Raw genomic sequence first — 24,499 nt, 5'->3', positions numbered from 1 at the left:
AATAACACTCGAAACGTCGAGTTATGTAAATAATGTAGACTATCTCGTTTATACTCGTTAAATAATTTAATGTGTATTGCACAATAAAGTATTAATCCAAAGACAATTATCGAATTATAGAATACAAAATGAAAAAAAGCAATATTTATTTGAGATGGTTGTGAAAGAGACAATAGACTTTACGAACCATGCGAAGAATTAATCATCAAATTAAATATAGTATAATTCGAAAATGCGCTTTCTATAACATTTTCTTAGATCGTTATATATTTTCGTAGATTAGTCAATACTATATTTAAGTCAGGGGTTTGTATGTTTTTTGTACATTTATATAGCCACTTTGTTGATATTCTTAGTTCAATCGTGTCATGCCATGGAGTGGGAAAATAAGGTTGCGCCGCATGGGCAATATATACGTAAAAAACGTGATTTAACAATCATTCTTATCAGATTTGTCTTATGTGTAAAATGGCCACCATTTGGCCACCATGGAGTCCAAGAGGCTGCACTGATTCTAGTACAAAATTGTTCTTCCAAACTTATTTATGTATTCCGTGAAATAATTGTTATTTCATAATTTAACAAAATATCAGTGCGTCCCAAATAGTATAAGATCCTGATATACAACGACCTTCACCGAGACGCTTATTTTTATTTTATATTTAATTTAATATGTCAATAAATATAATCCATATGGGTTGCCTAGCAAATTTCAGTCCAGAGTATGTTTAATTAATATTTAAAAAAAAAATATTGCTTAATAATTTGCATGTAGTAATTTTTTTTATTTTTTTTCAATCAATATTTTTAATCAGGGTAGTATTATATATGTATCACTATAACTTTCTTTTTTACTAAAGATGTATATATACTTTAGTGTCACATAAAAAATATACACATAAATAATTAATTGATTAAAAAACAACCTAACGTTTGCATATTCTATGGGCTACATACTTTCGATTGGTATAGAATTTATCTAATAATCATACCGGTGAAGGTCGTTGTATATCGGGATCTTAGACCAAAATTTTTGTACGTACTGCTAACTATCAAACGCGCATTTAATTTGCTTTTATTATGTATAAATTAATATCCTCAATTAGTCGAGGAATTTGACGTTTAAACAAAATTGTCTGACATATTTGTAACAAATGATCTCGGAAATTAATTTTTTCCAAAATGTTAAATTACGTTGATGAAACTTTAAGTTTTCATGCTTTAGTATTTCAAGTGGTTCCATTTTGTGAAGTTTAAAATGTGCAGGGTTGGGAGTACAAAAACTTTGGGCAATTTAATTCGGATCTAATTGTTTAAATTTTATTAAATTCCTAATAAATTCATTATAAAATAGTCATTGTAAAATAGCCTATCTATTGTAATATAGCCTAATGTCATGAAAAGTCAAACGAAATATTGTTTATTGAAACTAATTACTTTTTGTAATAATAAACATTCAGATTTTTTAAGTTTAAGATTTTCTTTTAAAATTAATTCTTTTAAACCTAAGGAAATTTACGTTCTATTAGGTCGATTTCAGTTCAATAAATTTAATTTAATTATCTGACGTAGTCTGAATATTATAATCGTGTAAATTAATACGCGTGAAGTGTTATCAAGGTTACGTTTCTAACTTTATTTAATTAAAAAAGGCTTGTCTTTATTGCCGATCACTTCTTTAACATCGGTTTTAAAGAATTCATCAAAAATTAATAAAACAAATTACCAGAATTTACTTCACGCGTATTAATTTACGCGATCATAAGTATACAGAACACGTCAGACAATTAAATTTGATTTAAATAACTGAAATCTACCTTAGAACGTAAATTTCGCTTGTTTGCAAAATAATTATATCATAAATCGTAACATTTCAATTATAAGATGTATTTATTTTACTAAAACCTCATCCCAATCTGTTGTTTAGAAAATCTACATGACAACTTCAGTAAAGCGTTTAAGTTATTACAATATTAGTTTGGTCGCAGTATTTTTATAATGCTCCATAGTTTCTTAAACAGTGCCCTCTATCTGTATGATCTGTAAATAGTATTTGTATAATGTAAATAGTGTAAATATTTGTTTTTAATAAGAAGAGCAATAATTTAATTGGTAAGAGTGTAAATAAATTTAAATTTTGTGAAAATGTGTTTTATTTAGACTAAGTAAACACCATCTGTGTAACTGTCTAGTGCCGCTTTACTCCGATAAAGCGATGAAAGCGATAGTGATAGATCCATCCAGCAGTTTCCTTAGTTATAATATCGACGGATTCGTAACATTTTGCATGGAGTTGAAAGGGATGTTCCGTTCTTTCCAAAAATAACAAAATAAAAAGTGAACTAGTTTCATGAAGAACAAACAATTTTTTTAGAGAAAAGTAAGGCGTAAATGTCAACCAAGATGATAATAAATTTAAAGATATTATTGACACTACAAGCCAGGATATACTCAATCGGGTAAATATCCGAAAAAGTAGAAAGTTCACAAGTAAAAAGATGGTATACTCAATGGTAACCCTTTACGTTCCAAATCCCTCCACTTTCGAAATAACACTTATAAAAAATATGAAACAATAATAAGCCCTCAAAAAGCATTTCCAACGCGTGACGTAAGGATGCCAAAGTACTAAGGTTTCGATAGACATGTCGCAACTAACCTGTTCATTGAACGGTTATTTAAGCTAGTTGGCTGCGACATACACATTTATAATTACGGATGTCAACACAACGAATCGTAAATCTAAAACAAATCTCATAATACTACTCTCAAACACTTTCCGAAAAGCCGAAAGTTTGAGCGCATTTAAGAATAAATAAAGAATAAGGCGCAGAATAACAAGCCAATAGGTTCGAACCTTCTCAACATGGTAGGAGAGTATGTCAGTCGTGTCTCGCGAAAAAAAAAAATACTATCACATAACCCAAGTCTGGGCCCCAAACGAATTCACTTGTACGCATTTGTACGAAAAATCAAAACTGTTGTAACTTTTAGACAATTAGAATAACGAAATAAATAAATGGAAATATGCGGACTTTTTTGGTAAACAAACACCGACCAAACCATATCATACACAACGCTAATCTACATATAAACTACCCAAAAAACGCACTTTCTTCAACATGTTATTCTATTTTAATCTAATATAAAATATAATTAATATAACATTAATTATAATTTATCCAATAATAAAACAGCGCAAACATACTCAGACTGTATTTTCCTATAAATGTCTACAAATACGGCACGTCCTTTCTTGAAGTATCCCGACTGATTTAGTCCAGCGTCTAGTTTAAACACTAATAATTATTTAATCAGTGAGAAATTATGTATTTGTACTCGTAAGAATGTTTTTCATTTCATGTAATTCTAACATCAAATCATAAACAAGAACTCATATTGTACTGACCTCACCAAGAAAACTAGTAGTATGAGTCTTATGAGTCTCTACGCATAATTTGCTACATACAAATATTTTATACACGGCTACACTTACCAGCGTCTGATATAGTTGGTTCACGAAATTGGCATTTTGTCGTTCAAAATGTTGCCATAGCATGGTTTCTTTTTAATGTATTCTTAACACAAACTCGTGATAGGATAGTAACTTTACTTTCTACTTGAGCAGCGCTTGTAATAAAATGAAACTATTAGTGTGGTCGTGCTAGCTAGACAACATTATGGCAGTAAGGGATTGTAAAATAAAACACAGGTATTACGATTACATTGTTTATTTTACAATGCATAATAAAGAACAGACAATTATAATTAGAAAAGTTGTATACGCTATAAAATTGTGAGGACAAAGACTAGGTAAAGGGTGGTATAAGTTGAATTAATTTGTACTAATTTGTTTTATTTTTGCTCTAAATTTGCAATATTAAGCGCCATTCCTATTGTTAGCGATACGGAATAGATAAATAGAGACGGAAGGGCACCGACTGCAGCTAGTATGAAGCGCGTATGATTAAACATGACAGATTTGTTTAAGCGTAAAATGCAATGCCATCTCCTAGTAAATAATTGTACCAAAAGCCCTATCCACTTTATTTATCTTTTCTGTGGATAGATGGCGCTAATTCAAATGTGTGGAAGTTTTAACATTTAAAATATAGATGGCGCTACAAGGCAATAATTTTAGCTATTTGGGGATTTATTATAACAAAACATTATATCTATCTTACTATATAGGTAGCAAGTCCTACTTTGGTCATTTCAGTGAATATTTGTGTTATATGAAGCACTAAATAGCAAAAGTACAATAACAATCGAGAAATTATATATATTCTTGCTTCTGTTTCACTCGTTTTCTAAGTAAATGATACACAATATTGTACCTAAACAACAGAAATTATATAAATACAATAAAAATGAGGCCTAATTGGTGGTAATTAATACCAACAAACCATTTTGACATAAATTGGTTTCTTCATAGTTAAATGCATACATTAAACAAATATTATGCACGTTTATGATTCGTTCATAATATATTTTCGCAACAATATCCTCTAATGGGGCATGGGGCACACCTATTTCTTATCTGTTTCATTCTGACACGTCAATTTTGTAAAATTAAAAACCATCGCTAAAATATCAATTATGACATATGTCATAACAAATGTTATATAGGAATAAATTAAGGATTGTCAGAGTGCGTCATGCGAGACAAGATTAAATTTATGCGAAATTTCTTGGAAATAATTTTACTGGTAACACTAAAAGGAAGCCATATTTTAATGGCCATAGACAAATTGCTAATAACACATTTCCTAACTCAGTCCATAAGGTAAAAGGGACCCAAAACATAAAAATATCATTTCCACAGATTGGGTATATAAAAATAATGAAAACGTTCATAACCATACAAACATATCACGATTACATACACTTTGCTTGTGAAAAATATTTTTTTTTAAAAATAAGTAGTAGCTGCCATATATTTAAAACAGTTTACATTACAAAGCATTTCAAGAATACACACAAGCCGCGATCCTTATAAATTAAATTACATAAATTTTAATATGAGGCAATGAACCTATAGGTATTACATCCCATCTAGACCACCAGGAAGGCTGAAAATTTAGTAATAATTACACATAACTTTTATTAGTTCTTGAACTGCATAAAATTATTTATAAGTAATAATATAATTAAATTAAAAGCAGCTTAAAATAATTTAAATAAATTATAATACTATAAATTTGTAAATATAAAAGTTAAAGTATATACTATATAGTAAGCCAATTTAGCAAGCTCCGATAATGATGATGCTTGATTTTTGATTTTTTTTTAATACCATGAAAATGTGTTTTTTAAATATTCTTTAAAGCAAAAAGCTTTGAAACACAAATCTTGTCAAAAGTTGCTTATTCAGTCACGTAGTCGTCAATTATAAATAGATTTAAAAATGATAAGCTAAAGCACCCCCGTGAGTGCGTAGGCGCAGTGCGTCCCAAAATATATTTTCACAAGCAAAAGCGCCGCGCGAAGCAGTGAGCCGGTTTGAACCGGTTATGCGCGGCGAATTCCAGTTAAAACCGGTTTTTACCAGAGTCCTGAGGATCTCCCGCCGGGCGGGTTTCGCACGCGGACAGACGTCTTTGTATTGAGACCTTCCATTTCCTCTGAAAAGTTAAAATTTTGTGTAAATTTTTGCATTTAATATATTTAACAATCAGCCCCAATTGCCCCAACCTTTTAACTAAATTTAGATTTCGCGTACCCTCTAGATTCCCTGGCATCCCAACTTGTCATTTGTCCCTTACAGAAGAACGTATTTTGGCCAAAACTCACCGATATCCAAATCGAGCATATTGAAATCGATTTTCCTTTAGTTTTTATAATTGTTTTATCTCTTCGTGTGTGTTATGATGTTTATGTGCTTGTACCATTAAAAATTGTATTTTATTGTTCTTGTGCCAATGTATCAATGTGTCGTTGGCAAGCTTTTATAAATAAGTAAAGTGTGTTTCATAGATTATGTTTGAGTGGAGTGCATCGTTCTAAAAAAATACACTTATTTGTGTGTAATATATGTGTTGAGTAGTGCTGGCCTAGAATTCTAGACTAGGCTATTGTGAAGAAAATGACCATAGACCAAAAAATCATTGTGTCAGGCACAGAAGGCTGATCAACTTGTCTATTAGAAATTACAAATCTGAGGTCCAGACATTATTTTGTGGCTAAAAACATTTGCTACTAACGGCTGATAGAGAAGGTGGAGTTCTGCAGGTTCCTCTGCGTCGGCTCCCGCATCTTGCGGCCCGTGGGAGTGCTGCAGCCCGATGACGTCACCGACATACCCTCCAGCTGCTTCTGGGCCACGCTCAGCTCTGCTAATTATATTTATAACTATATCTAAAGGCCGTAATGTAGCGTTGGGTGACGTAACCCATACGTGTCTATAAATAACATCGGAGTAGGTTTTCTAGAGAACGTTGAGAGTCTCTGTAACGTCAAATAGCGGTGATAAACATTAGTTCAACGTTTGTCGCGTGTAGCGGTGTGCATATTTACTTAATAGAATTACTTGGACGAGCGAAAATGATGAACAATTAATTGTTTTTTTTTTTTAAATCATGAAGCTTTGTACAATATCAAATCCAAAGAGTACAGACAAGCTCAGATGAAGCAAAATTTGTGGAACGAAATTGTAATATGATTATTTAGCAATTAATTCATATATGTATATGTTATACATAATATTAAGAGTTAAGTGTTACCATGGGAGTCGTGTGTGGGTGTTCCATTGGTGATCTTCGAGGGTGTGACAGGAACCTCGAGGTTCTGCGTCTGTGGTGAGCGGGACCTCTCTTCTCCATAGATGAATGGGCAGTTCGGTGGGGTCTTCAGGTATTTACCCAGACCTGGATAATCGCCAATCATTTTAAGAAAAATACTTATTTACCTGTCAACATTATTTGTACACATGCGTGATATATAAAAGCTACTGAACCGATTTTGATGAAGCTTGACCACAACTAGGATTATAGTTATGCTATTGAAATCAAGGTAGGTTTGAAAAACTGATTTTTTTGTGTAAGTCATATTAGGGAGCGTTCAAGTATTACGTAACGCAATTTGGGGGGAGGGGGGAGTCTTTTGAAACGTTACAGTGCGTTACATGGGCGGGAGGGGGGTTATTTAAACAACGCGTTACGTAAAATTTTTTATGTTAATAAAAAAAGGGGGGGGGGCTTAATTAGCAACCCTTTTCGTTTATGTTGTAAAGAGATTCCCTGTATTGTATTGTACGTTAGTTTTATTTTTGCTTTCCTAAGTTTATGTTTCGGGGAATCCCTTGATCCCGTGTTACAGAAAAACGTTATAGTGCGTTACATGGGGGGGAGGGAGCTTCTAAAATCTTTAAAAATTGCGTTACGTAATACTTGAACGGTGCCTTATGCCTAAACACATATATAACTATATAAAATTAAAAAAAATTTTTTTTTATTATCGGTTCACATATTCTTAATTCTTGTGGCCAAAGGTCTTAGGTGAGACCTGGTAAAACAACGCTTGGATCGGGGGGATACACAAGGATCATAAATAAATGAAAATGCCCCATGCCCCTAGTTGAATTGTTCCCTATCTCACCTTCAACAACTCTGAGGTTCCCGTCGTCCAAGCACACCCGTCCGTTCACTATCACGTACTGAGGACTGCCCACTACGTGTTGACCCTAAAAAAATAGGTTTTTAAAATGGCAACATTAACACAGTTTAAAGGCTGGCAACGCACTTTGGCAATGTAAATGTCCATGGGCGGTAACACTTAACATTCACCCCTTGTTTTATATTTTAACTTTAATTATTTTCAAACAGAAAACTGGCAAAAGCGCCATCTATATGTACATTTTGGAAACACAAACTAGTAAACTACCGTATAAAGTATAAGTCAACAGTTTAAAAGGCCGACAACGCACTTACGAGCCTACCGGCAGTTTGAGTGTCATCTACGTACATTTTGGAAACACAAACTAGTTAAATACACTAAAAAACTAAAAGCTTAAAAGGTCGACAACGCATTTACGAGCCTTCCGGCAGTTTGAGTGTCATCTATATAGTATTTTGGAAAGAAAACCAACGTACTAACGAAACCAAGACTATACAAAAAAACATCTAATTATAAATCTGAAACATAAATTTAATCAAAATCGGTCCAGCCATTTAAGTTTAATGACAAACACATCATCTTTTGCCTGTCAAAACCTATTGTACCTCAAATATATTAAAATCAACAGCATGATGGTGCGAAGCGGCAGAAATGGTTCTCTCCAGTCTGGGGTCCCAAACCACCACATCCGCATCGCTGTTGACCGCGATACGACCCTTTTGGGGCCACAGGTTGAAGATGCGAGCAGCAGTTGTGCTCGTCACCGCCACGAACCGGCACGGGTCCATTATACCTATAACATATATATAATATATGTTCTAATATATAAAATTCTCGTGTCACAATGTTCGTTCCCATACTCCTCCGAAACGGCTCGACCGATTCTTATGATTTTTTTATACAAATTCAGTAAGTCTGAGAATCGGCTACTATCTATCTTTCAAATCTCTAAGTGATAAGGGGTGCCCACACGACGGATATGATATGATACGGAATACAAAAATACATGCAACCCTTAATTTTCATCTACCCTCTACGTAAGAGAGAGTAGAACTTATAACTTGAACTCTGAGGTTTAAATATAGAGAAAACTCACAGAAAAACCTAAAAAGTTTTCATTCCGGAAAACTGAACAGTCTCTGGGGTAGCATAGCAAAATGTTCCATGTTGGTATGTACTAAAAATAGGCTAAGTAAAATCACATTAAGGAGAAACGAAGTTCGCGGGGGCAGCTAGTTATAATTAAAATAAATGAAAAATAGCGCTATTCAAAGCAGTGGCTGAGTTATAGTGAAAAAAACACATGATTATTCGAAATATTACGATGGAAACTAATTAATTACACTGTATAGTAGAAATTTAAATAATTTAAGTACTTATTTACCATTATTATTTTAGTCAGGAATTATTTCACTAATTATGTCAGTATTTAGCCGCCCAGTATCTAATAATTTATGAAACCTGTTTTTTATGTTTAAGCATGCGTTTAATTCATATAAATCTAAAAAAGAATATAAAAAATATATGATTTTCTAAAAAATTAAGTATGTCGGCGTCAGTTTACCTGTGTTAACAGCCTTCTGCCACAAAATTGCCATTCGATCTTCAACACCATTCACACCATTTGGGATTTTGGTGAAATTGCCTTTGCCCAACTCTTTCTCTTTCTCATTGAAAGTGCAGTTATCACTGCCGATTAGTTGGAGGTCGTCACTGAAATATACAATTTTATTGGTATATGACGCGTCAAAAATCATAATAACTAGAAACATCGACTTGCATTAATGGGCGATGTATGGTGGAGGAAAACTGGCACAGAAGGTTGGTCATCTAAGAATAGTTGGTTAAGAATGAATAAATGATCACTTAACAGATACAAAATCTGTGGGCAAGACGTAGGGATGTAGAGCCACTGGCATTATTAATAGTAATAATAATTAAACCCTTTTAAAGTTATACTTCTTTAGGCGCGTTATGAAAAATTGATGAGAGTGAAATTTTACGATGCGCGCGCACCGCGACACAAAATTATCAGAATGAAGTTGCCCACGGAAAATGCTACGGCATTGGACATAATTTAAAAACAACATTCGAATAATAATAGAATTTATGTTACACTTAATGTAAGAGAATAATAATAAATATTTATTTATTTAATTTTTCAAATGTAAACTGAACTTTATTGACTATAATGACCCCTTTTCCAGTATTTGATTATTTAATTGTAATTAATTATTTGCATGCAATCAAAAACTATTTTTTAATAATGACAAAGAAGTATAACTTCTTACGCGCGTACATAAGTACTGCGTGTACTTATGTACAAACTTTTTTTAGGTAGTCCATTATCAAAATTTATAACACATGTAACATTTAACATTAATTAGAATATGTTATTTTAAATTAAAATTATTATTGACTACGAAAAATGGTCTCAAAACGTCAGGACATTAATAATTAAATAAAAAAAGTAATAATAAGCGACTCAAACCACATTTATCTGTGAAAAATATTGACACAAAACACGTGATATTTAAATATATATATATATATACATATATATATTGGTCTTATACTTACTCAGCGAGCGCCTGTACGATGGCTTCGGGAGTGGAAGGATCAGGTCTCAGAGGTGGAGATAAGACGTGAGCAGCCGCATGACGGAAGCAAGCGTTCTTGTAATGGGTACCTGTAATTTTATATAAATATATTAAATCGCCTTTACGCGGTGTAGGAACTAACACAAAATAAGAAAATTTAACAAGAAATATGATAGAAATAATTATTCGATTAACATAGATATTTATCATTCATTTTGTATTAATTATATTTGGATAAATAATTAATACAAAATAAATGATCAAAGTCTAACAAGTTCTTGAGTTTTTGACGTAATGGTAATAAGTATAAAATGCTGTCAAACTTGTTTAAGATATAATTATTTACCAATATCATAAATGTCATGTCTTAAAAGGATCATTTCGATATGGCTGAGTTTTCGATATATTTAAGGACAAACATACACGTTGGTGGTGGTTTTATTTATTATTATTGGTTGCTTCTATTTAAAGGAGGACTCTTTTTAAACAATTGGAGGTAGTTTTTTCCAGGGAAGGCCGCCACCGGGAATGATTGTACATGTCTAAAATACTGAGTAAAGCGGCCCGAAGGCCCGTAATATTCAATTCCAAGAATATAACATACATACAAATTGATATCTTTTTTTGGAGTCGGTTAAACGATTGACGACTTTTACTTGAAGTTAATAATGTTTTTCATCTTCCTTCGGCACTCCTACTTGACCGTAAAGTTGAGTTAAATAAAATAAATATAGTTTAAAAAAACTAAAAAACACGCTTTTAAAGCACATCAAATAGAGCAAGATCCCAGGGCCGCCAGACGTCATGTATTTTCTGACGGATGAAATGTGGACGATTGGGTAGTGTTAGTATGTACTATGATCGTATGCCTACCTGCTAGCTTGGTCAAACGGCCAATTTCCAGGTATCAGGTAATCAAGGTACACAAAAACATTACTTACTTCACGTAAATTCTCATGGCTGATTTTTATATATGTTTTCGAGTGTATAGTTAAAAATAAATTGTCAATACTCCCAGACACTTTCCGTCGGCCATATTGCTTAACAGACGCTTTAAGGGTCTCAAAATAATTAGTCAAGTTCACGTAAATTCTGACGCTCCATTTTTATATATGTTCATCCGACAACTATTTTAAAAGCTTTGACAAGAAGACAGACCGATCCAAGGGGCCGGGCCAATCATCCCCTAAACTAAATTTTAATATCTCTATGAGTGGGAGAGCATTATCTACGCGCATGAGACTGAGTGAGACCGACTGCGCTGTTAAAGCCATGAAAATTACTTGAACAGATATTTTATAATTTTTAGAACTTTTGTTGACAAGTAAATTATAGCAACAAAAATAAGAAAAAATTTGACACATAATAAATAATACTAAAGTTGTCCGACATTTTTTTTTCAATTTATTAATAATAATATTTTTTAGTAGAACATTTTTAGTTCTACTAAAAAATATTTTTTAAAAATACCACTTATATTTAAATAGCAGCAATTTTTTGAATTAATTATTTATTGGAAATTTGGAAACAAAGTGGAAAAATATTAATTCTTCAATATTTCTTAACAGTGGCTTTTAATCTTCATTATCATCATCATCTCACCAATGAAAATCATATTTACCATCTTGTAGTGTCCAGCCATTGTTTTCGGGGTTGAAAATATTTATCATCTTCATACTTGCATTGTTCCAAAGCTAGCCCGTCGAAACTGTTGCCAAAGCTCACTTTTACAAGGTGGTAAGTTACTGGCATCGAAGTTTCTTAAATTCTTTCGATTGAATTCTTCATTTATATCAGATACCATGTATGTAAATGATAAACAAATGTAGTCTGGCAGCATCTACATCAATTATTCCAGGAACGTTGTAAACATCACAGATAAATTTTTGTATTATGTTGAATACACGTTCTTCTTCATCTACATAACCAACAAAATCCAACGTACCAAAACGGTGAAATGCTTGTTGGTACTCTTCATTTTTCTTCAAAATATTAAACGGCTTTAACAGCGCAGTCGGCCTCACTCAGTCTCATGCGCGTAGATAATGCTCTCGCGCTCCCACTCATAGGGATATTAAAATTTAGTTTAGGGGATGATTGGCCCCTTGGATCGGTCTGTCTTCTTGTCAAAGCTTTTAAAATAGTTGTGGGATGAACATATATAAAAATGGAGCGTCAGAATTTCCGTGAAGTTGACTAATTATTTTGAGACCCTTAAAGCGTCTGTCAAGCAATATGGCCGACGGAAAGTGTCTGGGAGTATTGACAATTTATTTTTAACTATACACTCGAAAACATATATAAAAATCAGCCATGAGAATTTACGTGAAGTAAGTAATGTTTTTGTGTACCTTGATTACCTGATACCTGGAAATTGGCCGTTTGACCAAGCTAGCAGGTAGGCATACGATCATAGTACATACTAACACTACCCAATCGTCCACATTTCATCCGTCAGAAAATACGTGACGTCTGGCGGCCCTGGGATCTTGGACCAAAACTAAAAAGTGAAAAATAATTCCTAATTTAGGCTGAAAATGGTAATGAACAAAAAATACTGGTATGTATTGTATTTAAAAGTGTGTTTTTTAGCTTTTTTAAACTATATTTATTTTATTTTTTATTTTTTAGTTAATTTTTTTTTTCTTTTTTTTTTCGGATTATTGTATTGTCATCGATCTTTGACCAGGTGCGCAAAGTTTGAATTAAATCTGTCAGTTAAAAGTGGGTCAAAATCGAGTCCCAAGGAGTCGGTTACATACATACAGGTGAAGCTAATATAAAGCGTGTAAAAAGAGTCCAAGAGGATATCCAATATAAAATGGACTCACCGTCAGTACCAACCGTAGCGGCCAAGGTTTCACCGTAAACTGGTGGTCGTTGACGTGTACGCGCGATCCGTAGAGCCTTTACGGCGCTCTTGGACATCATGTGAACGATGTATAGGGGAGAATTTGCCTGAAATACGAGTAATGTATGTAATTAAACTTCTCCGAAATGGCTCGGCCGATTTTCGTGAAATTTTGTGTGCTATATCGTATCTGCGAATCGGACATCTATTTTTCATCCTAAATGCTAAGGGCTCTTTAATTTTTATTATTTAGACAAAGTTATTTGTTTTTATTTTTTTATGATACAGCATGCAAAAATACATACAACCCTTAATTTCCACCCCTCTTCGATCATATTACCACCCCTATGTTTTATTTTAGAAGATGGTAATTTTTATTAAATTAAAAAAAATGTTTCCTAGAAATAATATAATTGCAAAACAATGTTTGAGAGCACTGCTCTCGAAGCTTCCAGCCTATGGGCTACCCGAGAAATTATGCGATTGGATCTCCAGCTTTCTGGCCGATCGGAGCATCAAGGTCGTCATCGACGGAGCATGTTCCGACCTTAAACCCGTGAACGCTGGGGTCCCACAAGGCTGTGTTCTATCCCCGACCCTGTTTCTTCTGCATATCAATGATATGTTGCAACTTAGCAACATTCATTGCTATGCGGATGACAGCACTGGGGATACTTTTTACACTGGCCGGGCAGGTATTTCTCGGGCAGTTGTCGATGAGTACCGGAACAAACTTGTGTCTGAAGTCGAAACTCTACTACGTGGAGTCTCAGACTGGGGCAGACTAAACCTAGTCCAATTTAACCCCAAGAAGACACAAGTTTGCGCGTTTTCCGCTAAAAAAACACCCTTTGTCGCCACTCCTCTTTTCGAAAACACTCTTCTTAAAGCCACAGCCAGCATTGGAATACTTGGCGTTGACATATCGAACGACGTTCAGTTTCGCGGTCACTTGGAGGGAAAGGCTAAATTAGCCTCCAAAAAGCTTGGTGTGCTCAGCAAGGCGAGGCGGTACTTCACTCCGGGCCACCGCATGCAACTATATAAAGCGCAAATTCGGCCCCACATGGAGTACTGCTCTCACCTCTGGGCGGGGGCTCCCCAGTACCAGCTCCTTCCACTTGACCGTATACAACGCAGAGCGGTTCGAATCGTCGACGACCAATCCCTCTCCGAGCGGCTTGATCCTTTGGCGTTGCGTAGAGATGTGGGTTCACTCTGCATCTTCTACCGCATTTACCATGGAGAGTGTTCAGAGGAGTTGTTCGGATTAATACCTGCAGCTGAATTTCATCATCGGACGTCGAGACAGAATACGAAATTCCACCCGTATCACCTCGACGTCCGCCGTTCCACAACTGAGCGTTTTTCAAGGCAGTTTTTGCCGCGCACCACCACTATGTGGAACCAGCTGCCCACTGAGGTATTTCCGAACCAATTCGACTTAGGGTCCTTCAAGAAAAGAGCGTACCGATTCCTGAAAGGCCGGCAACGCACTCGCGAGCCCTCTGGCATTGAGAGTGTCCATGGGCGGCGGTATCACTTAACATCAGGTGAGCCTCCTGCCCGTTTGCCCCCTGTTTTATAAAAAAAAAAAAAAAAAAATGTTTGCCGTGTCAGCTAGTATTTTTATAGAAGTTTTGAATGTTATGTTGACAAAATTCTTTAAAAAAATATTATCGACTTTCATTAACATTGTTAACGAAATGAGAATGGTGAACGATTCATTGTGATGTAAACGAAAAGATCCTGGGTTCTGGACATAGGAAAAAAAAGATATTCATTTCTAACTTTTTAATTAATATATTAAAATTAATCTTGAAATATTAAAAATTATGACCAGAAAGCACACAAATCATAAGAAATCGTTAGAACATATCGTTGATAAATGTCTAAACGCAAGCTAAAACGTACAAAATATATATTTATGGCCTAGTCGCACGCCTATCAACCCTGAGGTCTTGTGTTTGATCCCCGGCAATACCAATATTTTTTTCTGCGCAATAAACACGTGCATTTTTATGTATATAAAATACAGTTAAGAGTATATTTCCATACCAAAAAGGATTTTTATTATTAATTTTTGCCTAAAATATTCTTAAGTTCCCATCAATTTATTAAGGTAAGGTAATAATAAAATACCTGGTTGGCGATCACACAAGCCCTGTTGACAGCTTCGGCTTCCACTTCCTCATCACGCGAGAGCTGATGACCCTCGGGTCCTGTCACTCCAGCCTCGAGGAGCTTCTCGGTGTTACGAGCTATAATGTTGCCATTTTCCGCGTGCACCTGTAATTACGTGATGAAAAAGTTTTAAACATATGTATATATACAGGGTGGCCAAAAAGTCGTGGTTCAAACGCAAATAGGGGATAGATGAGGTCATCAGCGGCAAAAAATTGTTCTACGGGAGGTCTCTAAGGTCAACGCCTGCAGAGTTATGATTGATTTTGGTTTTTATATGAAAATTGACTTTTTTTTACTAATTCTTCTTAAAATTCGAAAATATCTACATCCTGTATCTTTTTCATAATATCCACTAGATTGGTACTGATGAGTTCTTGCGTTAGACATACTATTTATTGTTGTTTATCGAGTGTATTGAAGATAATATTAAGTTATACGATATAGAAAATTTTCAAATCAAAACTTTTTGTTTATTTCGGACCCCACTGTGAAAAAAAATTACTCTACCGAAATGTGACCCTGTATTACAAGTTTTGGCGCATTTAATATGGATTCTGAAAAGGTATTACACATGGCCATGAGTCTCTCTAATATCTTTCATGTCGATACGATTGAGTTTTCACTCAATTTTTTTAATTTTTCTCTTCGTAAGAACCATCCTCGTACTTCAAGTAATATTATAAAAAAAGAATTGGCCAAATTGGTCCAGGCGTTGTTAAGTTATGCGCTTACCAACACATTTTGCGATTCATTTTTATATTATAGATATATAGATAGAAGATTGACGTGACTTCAACCAATTGGATTCAAAGTCAAAATCAAAATAATTTATTAATATAGGTAACACAAAAAATATATAAATGAACTGCTTTTAATTTTACATTTTGTGCCAGTTCTCAAATCAAGGGCGTAGAACGGAAGAGAAGAACTGGCAATAAACTCTCCGCCACACTTTTTATTCGCTAAGTTTTTTTGTTTTACACAACGTTTGTCAGGAGCTGCAACCATTACACCATGTTCCACATAACATCTTAAGTAATAAATATTAATAAAATAAAATAAAAACAAAGATTTGTCCACTATCAGCAGGAAGCATGGTGAATAGAAGCACGCACTTATATCCTCGTGGGAACAACACGCAAATACATAGTCGATTGAGATTGTTTTTTTTTATTAAGAAGAAGGGAAAAAAGAAATCTCGAATAATATACAATTTATTAATAACAGTTTTTTTTCAAAAAGGACAGTATCATCTCGCATTTGGATGATATAATCTTTTTTGTGTCGTATCGGTGTCTGTGGATAGACCTTTATATGAAAATGCAGTTGACGAAAGCTCGATTTCAATAGTTAATTATTTTAACAGATTTTAACTTACATCAGTTTTTTAAATAATTAAAAAAACTGTTTGTTATGTTTTAAACATACACATGTCTATTTTAATGTTATTTGTACGGTTTTATTTGCTTTATTTGGTTTATATTGATTATCAAATATGAGTGAAAACTCGGTAAAATGGATTTTATCCGTGAGCATTTTATCCGTCGCCAAAAATGAAGTGTCTTCGTAGGATTTGGTTATTGGGATGCAGATAGGAGATCGATTGACTGTCACGGTCTGATCGCAGATTGTTTTCAATCTTGGATTGTGGATTATTAATTGATCAATTAATGGATTAATTATTGGGTTCGGGCGTGAATATGAAATTAGATAAATATAAGCAGTATCAAGCAAAACTTGCATTAGATTAACTACTATTAACGCGTGATACCTGAGCCAACGCCCTCAGCTCAGCACAGGTTTCCATGGCAACCATTAGATCGTAGTCCTCCAGCATCCAAGCGTCCTTATATGCCATGAACATCTTGAAGGAGTTCACTCCGTGTTCAGCCACCAGCTGTTCCATCTCTTTCTTGACTGATGGTGACCACCAAGTCACCCCTACGTGGAGTGCGTAGTCGCAACATACCTGTGGTACAAGAAATAATGCTGTTGAAAGCTTGAGTTAAGTTAAAGTTTGACGGTAAAACTATATTTATCTCGTACTGCTGTTTTAGAAAACTAATTTAAAATATAATAATTTTTATAATTCCAATTTCCAACTTTGACTTTGTACTGATAGATATTACCAGCGACCCCAGAGCTGGTGCTTTCCTGGCTCAACGAATAAGTATCGCAATACAAAGAGGACATGCCAGCATTAAAGGTACACTGCCACAGGAACTAAACTTTTTAAATTTGTTTTAATTTTTTATTTATTATTTTTTTAATAATATTACTATATAAGTTAAGAATATTGTAAACACTATATTTGTGTGTTGGAAATAAATATAAATTTTAAAAATATCATAGACAGTCTTAGTTGCGATGTTTCATGAAACTTGTTTATAATTTAATTTAATTAATTTTGTTTAATAAGTTATTGCGCCCTATTCATTATTGCGCCCTCGACTCCCGGTTTATCAATAAAGCGTAGTTGTATTATTTAAACAAATACGCGACATTGTTTTATACTACGTAGAAAAGAAGCAATAATCAAGTATTAATATATTGAATATATGTTATTAAAGAATAAATTACTTACTTTATTGTCAGCCTTTTGTCTCCAATTGGAATATGCTTCTAATAAGGACTGACCCTTATTTGGAAGCACGAAATCAACTGAAAATAAAAGTGTTAAATTACATAATTTTATAACATACTAGCAGACCGGCCAAGCGTTGCTGTGGTTAAGGTTTTTGTTATATTACATAGTAGCAAACTATTCAAGGGAAACGGTAGGAGAACACCAGTCATGGGGACCACCATGCTTTTTTGGTGGTTTTTCCATTCCATTGTAGCTTATGTAAAACGTTGGTACTTTCAACCCAGCGCCATCTGTTAGAATTGTGACTATCAAATAATAAACAAATATGCAATAAAATAATATTGCGGGTATAAATTGAGATGTAAGCTATCCTATCTTTTAAGTTTATATCAAACTACACACGGTGTGCAAATTTGATTGATATCGGTTCGGTAGTTTAGGAGTCCATAGCGGACAAGCAACGTGACACGTAATTTATATATATTAAGATTTATACTACAATAAACATAAAAATGCAAGTAATTTCCAAGTACTGTAAAAGATACTCACTGATGGTAGTAGTGCCACCAGCTACCGCAGCCTTAGTACCCTTGTAGAAGTCATCAGCAGTCTTGGCTCCCATCATCTCCAGTTCCAAATGAGTGTGGGGGTCGATACCCCCCGGCATCACCAGCTTTCCAGTCGCATCAATAGTGCGGGTACCCCCAGGAATGATTAGATTACGGCCGACTTGTCTGAAAAGTAAAATAATTGTCATTATTAAAAATGTTTGCACCTCGACGAGCTGAGTGAATAAACAATCATACATGTTGAATAATGATGGCAATAATTATGGTTAGTGTACGGTTCCTGGGACATCGGGGTGCTTTAATAGAGGATTTTAGTTTGACTCTATATTACCAACTCACGTACAACAATAGAATATAAGCGAAATAATTAAATGTTAATTGCTATGTAACGAATGAATGAATATAACAGTCGAAGAGAGTGCCTGCGTCTGGCTATACTCTCGGGGCGTAACTCGGACCATTTAGGTAATCGCCACGTTAATAAAACTAAGAAAGCCTGATTATGCAAAATGTACAGTCTTGGTTAGTACAGTTAAAGAATCTTTATTTCCGCTATATCTTTCTGAAGTTATAATTCTTTAGGCGCGTTATGAAAAATTGATGAGAGTGAAATTTTACGATGCGCGCGCACCGTGACTCCAAATTAACAGAATGAAGTTGACCACGGAAGATGCTACGGGTTTGGACATAATTTAAAAACAACATTCGAATAATAATAGAATTTATGTTACATTTAATGTAAGAGAATAATAATAAATATTTATTTATTTAACTTTTCAAATGTGAACTGAACTTTATTGACTATAATGACTCATTTTCCAGTCTTTGATTATTTAATTGTAATTATTTATTTGCATGCAATCAAAACCTATTTTTAATAATGCCAAAGAAGTATAACTTTAATTAACACGCACCCTTTTTTTGACAGCATTTGTAAAAAAAAATTCTAATTTTATTTATTTTACATAATAATATAATAAAGTCATGGTATGTTATTAGAAAACCACTGTAGTTTCTATACACGTAGCCATAGCAGTCTTGTTTAGGAGCGCGACAAATGCATATAAAAGTAGTTTTTTAATTAACTTTTTATGTTGGTTAACGTTAGGCTATCTAATAACAAACTGGGAAGTCCATTTATTAGCCGCGGTAGCAAATACCTACACGTTCTCTCGCCATATACGTGGTTTGCTCTCGACGTACAGAGCCGAACTGGAAGACATTTATTTACTTTTTCTATATATATATGTATAAAAATTTCTTTATTTTGATTATTTATAACTTTTAAAACAAAGTGTATGCATAAAATTATACAAGAAAATATTACATCACAAATTTTAGACACACAATTATACACCTCAATTATATTAAATCATAAGCAACATAGCAAGGGAAAAATTAAACAAACATAAAAATATAAAAAAAAACAATAAATAATAATTGTTTTTACCGTCTATGAACAGTTATATACGACTCATAAAAGAAAATATAATATATATATATATATATATATATATTATATATAATTTATTGGCAATAATTGGCATCTGGAATCATCGCAAAAGTACTATTAGTTGCACTCCCTTAAACGTCAGCATTATACGCATTATAGTCACATAAATATTTCAAATGTGATTTACGCCCGAACCCAATAACATATCTCAATCCATAATCCACCATCTGAGATAGTAATGTTAATCCAAATGTTGTAAAAAGTGTGCCAATAGCCAATCGACGGATTGTAATAGCCATCTGTCGATACAAGCTATCCATGGGAGGTCGTATCGGTGTCTGTGGATAGACCTTTGTATGAAAATGACAGTTGACGAAAGCTCGATTTCAACAGTTAATTATTTTAACAGATTTTAACTTTCACCAGTTTTTTTAAATACTTATACATGTATATTTTAATGTTATTTGTACGGTTTTATTTACTTTATTTGGTTTACATTGATTATCAAATATGAGTGAAAACTCGGTAAAATGGAACGACAAAGAGCATTTTATCCGTCGCCAAAAACGATGACAATCCATCGTAGGGTTTGGTTATTGGGATGCAGATAGGAGATCGATCGATTGAAAACAATCTGAGATTGTTGATTGATTATTGGGTTCGGGCGTTAAGCGCTTGGTATGTTAGTAAGACGAACTCCAAATATTAATGTAGAGGGCGTCGCAAGTAGAATTACAACTACGAACTATCCACCATCGTGGCTTAGTAAGAAGATTGAATAGGAAAAAAACATTTTTATAATATATAATAAAACGTTTTAAGGGAACTATTAATTTGCAAACTATTAAGTAATTTATTTCAACTAATTAACAAATTCTTTTCATAACTCACTGGAACGAATTCACTTTTTTATTTAACATTGCTGAGTCACGAATCGTTTGGGCGTGATTTATTACCAAACAATATAATTAAGGGAATTTAAAAAATATTAATAGGGTCAATAGAATGTTTGGCCCCATGAAATTATGCGGGAATGGGTCTAATGATATTAATGTTGTTAATATATGTGGTACTTTTATGGGATTTAGGTACATACCAAATATTTATATTTACTTTATCAGCTTTTGACTTTATTATTATTATAAAACTAGCAAACTCGGCGAACTCCGTTTCGCCACCAGATGGCTTCGTTTTATGTAACATTTCGTTTGGTGATCCCGCTTTTAAGTTGAATTTGAATTAATTTTTATTAGTATTAATTGAATTTTTCTATAAACCTCACGGAGCCCGAGACCTTTCCAACGAATGCAAAACCGTGGAAATCGGTTCGTGCGTTCTGGAGTTATAGCGTCAGGAAGGAAAACCCGACTTATTTTTATATAGTAGATGTATCATAAAACCTAAAAATGTTTTGTTTTTTGAAGTGAAACTTCTTCATTTTTAGTGAATGCGTTGCCGGCCTTTGAGGGAGGAGTACACTCTAACTTTGAATACTTGGAGGGGAGACCCAGAGTCGATTCTAAAGTTCGCTAGTTCGCAAAAGAAAGTGCCTCGTGAAAATGACTGTGGAAGACTTCCAGCCATCATGGTGATGTTGATGAAATTTTGCATTGAGACGGCTCGTACGGTGTTCAAACGTGGCAGGAGGGATCAACCCAAGTAATTCTTTGTGTAACAAAATGTTACTTCAGCTAATATATAACAGGATAATCCTTAAGTATACAAGCGAGACTTCTGTCTGTGGGAGTGTCCATGGCATGTATCACTTAACATCAGGTGAGAATCCTGCCGGTTGCTAATGTAATATAAAAATATATTTATAACTGCGAAGGTAGATTATCAATTCTGTGTATCGGCATACAGACACAAAACTTATTTTCACTCCTTTCTGATGCCCACATTATTTTTATTCTATGTATAAAAATGTTCACAAACAAAGTATTCTTAACAATAACAATGTCATAACAGCTTGCAGCTTCCAACATAACAATCCAGTTGATATAAATAGCTCGTACTATGATTAATGACAACTGTCACTTGTTTCTCATTGCCCATAAATACGACTATTTTATAATAGCCATAAAAAAGCTATTAAAATTAATGTGGTTTAAACACTGATTTATAAATATACCCTTTACGTTAAGTAATAAGTTAGTTTAAACAAATACTTTATAATATTAGCTAAAGAGTTTGGTCGTTTCAATTATATAACCTATTTATATTTATGTATGTGTATATCAGCAGTGTTGGCCTAGTGGCTTGAGCTGAGAACATCAACTCTGAGGTCGTGCGTTCGTATCACACGATATTCTAAAATCTCTTAGACCCAAATATCGTTGGCGTGGCTGATCACCAACATGCCTATTGTAAATGATGATCACAAAATATACACAAAAATCGGACACAGATTAGTTATTAGACATATTATGATAGAATCTTCGATTGTATTTCGTCCCCCTGAGGTAGGAAAGAAATAAAAATTTTAGCTTAAAGTTATACAGATTTAAAAATTAATTACTGAGATAGCCATAATTCTAATGTTGATAGCCATTATTCTTAATGTTCTTTTTCCAATGTATATTTTTACGGAACGGGATATTTGCGTGTTGTTCCCACGAGAATCAAGAATGTAAGTGCGTGCTCCTATTTCACCATGCCTCCTGCTCATAGAGGATAAGTATTTGTTTTTTTTTTAATTTATGTTATGGTTATAACGTGGTGTAATGGTTGCAGCTCCTTACAAACGTTGTGTAAAAAAAAAATTGCGATTATAAAGAGTGGCGGAGAGTATATTGCCAATTCTTCTTTTCCGTTCTACGCCCTTGATTTGAGAACTGGGAGTAAATGTAAAATTAGAAGCATTAATTGTACATTATGTTACCTATATGATTAAATGATTTTTTACTTTTACTATTGCGTGCTAACCTTAGGTCTGCTTTTTCCTAGTGACTTGGACGCGACGGACGTGATAGATCTATTGATTTGTTTTCTAAATAAATACCCTTGTGATCGCAAGAGTATATATTAATATTTATAACGTTAGAGGAAAGCTATAAATTATGGCAGATGATGGATGTATGGGGAAAGTGTGTTACATTTAATAGCTGCGTCGATCAATTTAAAAATATCCGTAAGAAGAAAGAACGTTTGATCCAAGAAACGTATTATTTTTGGTAACCTGTTTTTTTTTAAATTTGGCTCACGTACTGGGACTAGGGATAGGATTTTGGACAACTATTATTTAACAGACTACAACAAAAAACCCAAGGGGGAAGCTCCATCTATTCGACCATTCGAAAATTAAACAAATATTGAGTGACAACATTCTTACTGGATAAAAAGTTTTCAGTTATATATTTAATAATTAAACAATAATATTATAATTACATATTACCATATAAAAGTTCTGAACGCGTTTACCTATTTGGTAAACAGATAAAATCCTATTTTTAAAGTGAAATTCTCTGTTAAATATTTACTTGCTATAAACTGTCCCCGATTTGTTATTATATTCAAATACAATGTCACTGTGACACTTGAATGTCAAAATTGACAGCCCATATATGGGGTTGGTGCGGATGTCAGCTTGTTACCGCATTAGCGACTTCCGGTGATGCGCGTGCGGTATGAGCAACGAATCGCGTCTGCGTTCTTAATTTAAAATAGTTGTTTACGACGCTTCCTTATTAAAATTACACATTTACTGTACATTGTTCTCAGTATAAACCTTGTGGATGATGTATTGCTTAGGAGCTGTTTACTTAGGAGGAAACCTAAAAATACATAGATGCCTTATGCTTATTGCAAAATATTAAAATTTATGAATAAGTCTATAGGAAGGAATTGTGTTTGTTGGACTGGACGTTGGAGCTATTAACTACGGAACCTCCTTACTACTAGTAAAAATAAAGGCCAAATTAGGAACTGTATGAGCTTGGCACGGTTATGTAAGAACATAACGATATTTTTGTCAAGTATGTATTTGTATAAAAGTGACCATTTCTCGCTTGAAGCCCTTGATTTTTATAAACTAGCTGAACCGGCAAACGTTGTTTTGCCATGTACCTATTATTTCTAGGAAACATTTTTTAGTTAAAAATAACTCTCTACTATAATAAAAAATAGGGGTCAATCGTAGAGGGGTGAAAATTTAGGGTTGTATGTATTTTTTGATGGCACATTATAAAAATTAAAATTTCGTCCAATAAATAAAAATAAAATGTTAGGGGTGGACAACCCTTATCACTTAGGGGTATGAAAAATAGATAGTAGCCGATTCTCAGACCAAATTAATATGCATATAAAATTTGATAAAAATCGGTTGAGCCGTTTCGAAAGATGGTAACTAACATTGTGACATGAGAATTTTCGACTTAGGATCCTTCAACAAAAGAGCGTATAAATTCTTGAAAGGCCGGCAACACACTTGCGAGCCTTCTGGCAGTGTGAGTGTCCATGGGCGGCGGTATCACTTAACATCAGATGAGCCTCCTGCCCGTTTGCCTCCATTTATATACATAAAAAAAATGAGGTGTTCTTTGTTTTGTTCCAAATACGCCCTCAAATCTCTGCTAAAGTTTTTCATACAAATGTTGAAGTCCATAATATATTGTTAGTGCTAAGCTGAATTATTACTAC

General features: G+C 33.8%; 1 protein-coding gene across 4 annotated transcripts in view; it reads right to left on the bottom strand.

The window, feature by feature from the left end:
• Positions 1-3,715: 3,715 nt before the first annotated feature.
• Positions 3,716-24,499, bottom strand: part of LOC125059048 (dihydropyrimidinase) — a 50,764-nt gene continuing 29,980 nt past the window's right edge. For 2 of the 4 annotated variants that reach the window (XM_047663230.1, XM_047663232.1), the window contains exons 3-15: positions 18,389-18,573; positions 17,837-17,913; positions 17,024-17,221; positions 15,208-15,354; positions 13,046-13,172; positions 10,195-10,303; positions 9,179-9,327; positions 8,220-8,407; positions 7,597-7,681; positions 6,723-6,866; positions 6,204-6,335; positions 5,549-5,624; positions 3,716-5,072 (exon numbers count right to left, since the gene is read on the bottom strand). In XM_047663230.1, the coding sequence (XP_047519186.1) occupies positions 5,045-5,072; positions 5,549-5,624; positions 6,204-6,335; positions 6,723-6,866; positions 7,597-7,681; positions 8,220-8,407; positions 9,179-9,327; positions 10,195-10,303; positions 13,046-13,172; positions 15,208-15,354; positions 17,024-17,221; positions 17,837-17,913; positions 18,389-18,573 (1,645 nt within the window). In that variant the 3' untranslated portion in view covers positions 3,716-5,044. Of the gene's footprint in view, positions 5,625-6,203; positions 6,336-6,722; positions 6,867-7,596; positions 7,682-8,219; positions 8,408-9,178; positions 9,328-10,194; positions 10,304-13,045; positions 13,173-15,207; positions 15,355-17,023; positions 17,222-17,836; positions 17,914-18,388; positions 18,574-24,499 lie in introns of all 4 variants that reach the window. The other 2 variants (XM_047663233.1, XM_047663234.1) reach the window with 2 other exon arrangements.

The sequence above is a fragment of the Pieris napi genome, chromosome 19 (assembly GCF_905475465.1).
Source record: "Pieris napi chromosome 19, ilPieNapi1.2, whole genome shotgun sequence".
In the NCBI taxonomy this organism is placed as follows: Eukaryota; Metazoa; Arthropoda; class Insecta; order Lepidoptera; family Pieridae; genus Pieris; species Pieris napi.
The sequence above is the reverse complement of the archived record's forward strand: the minus strand, read 5'-3'. Positions and strand labels throughout refer to the sequence as shown.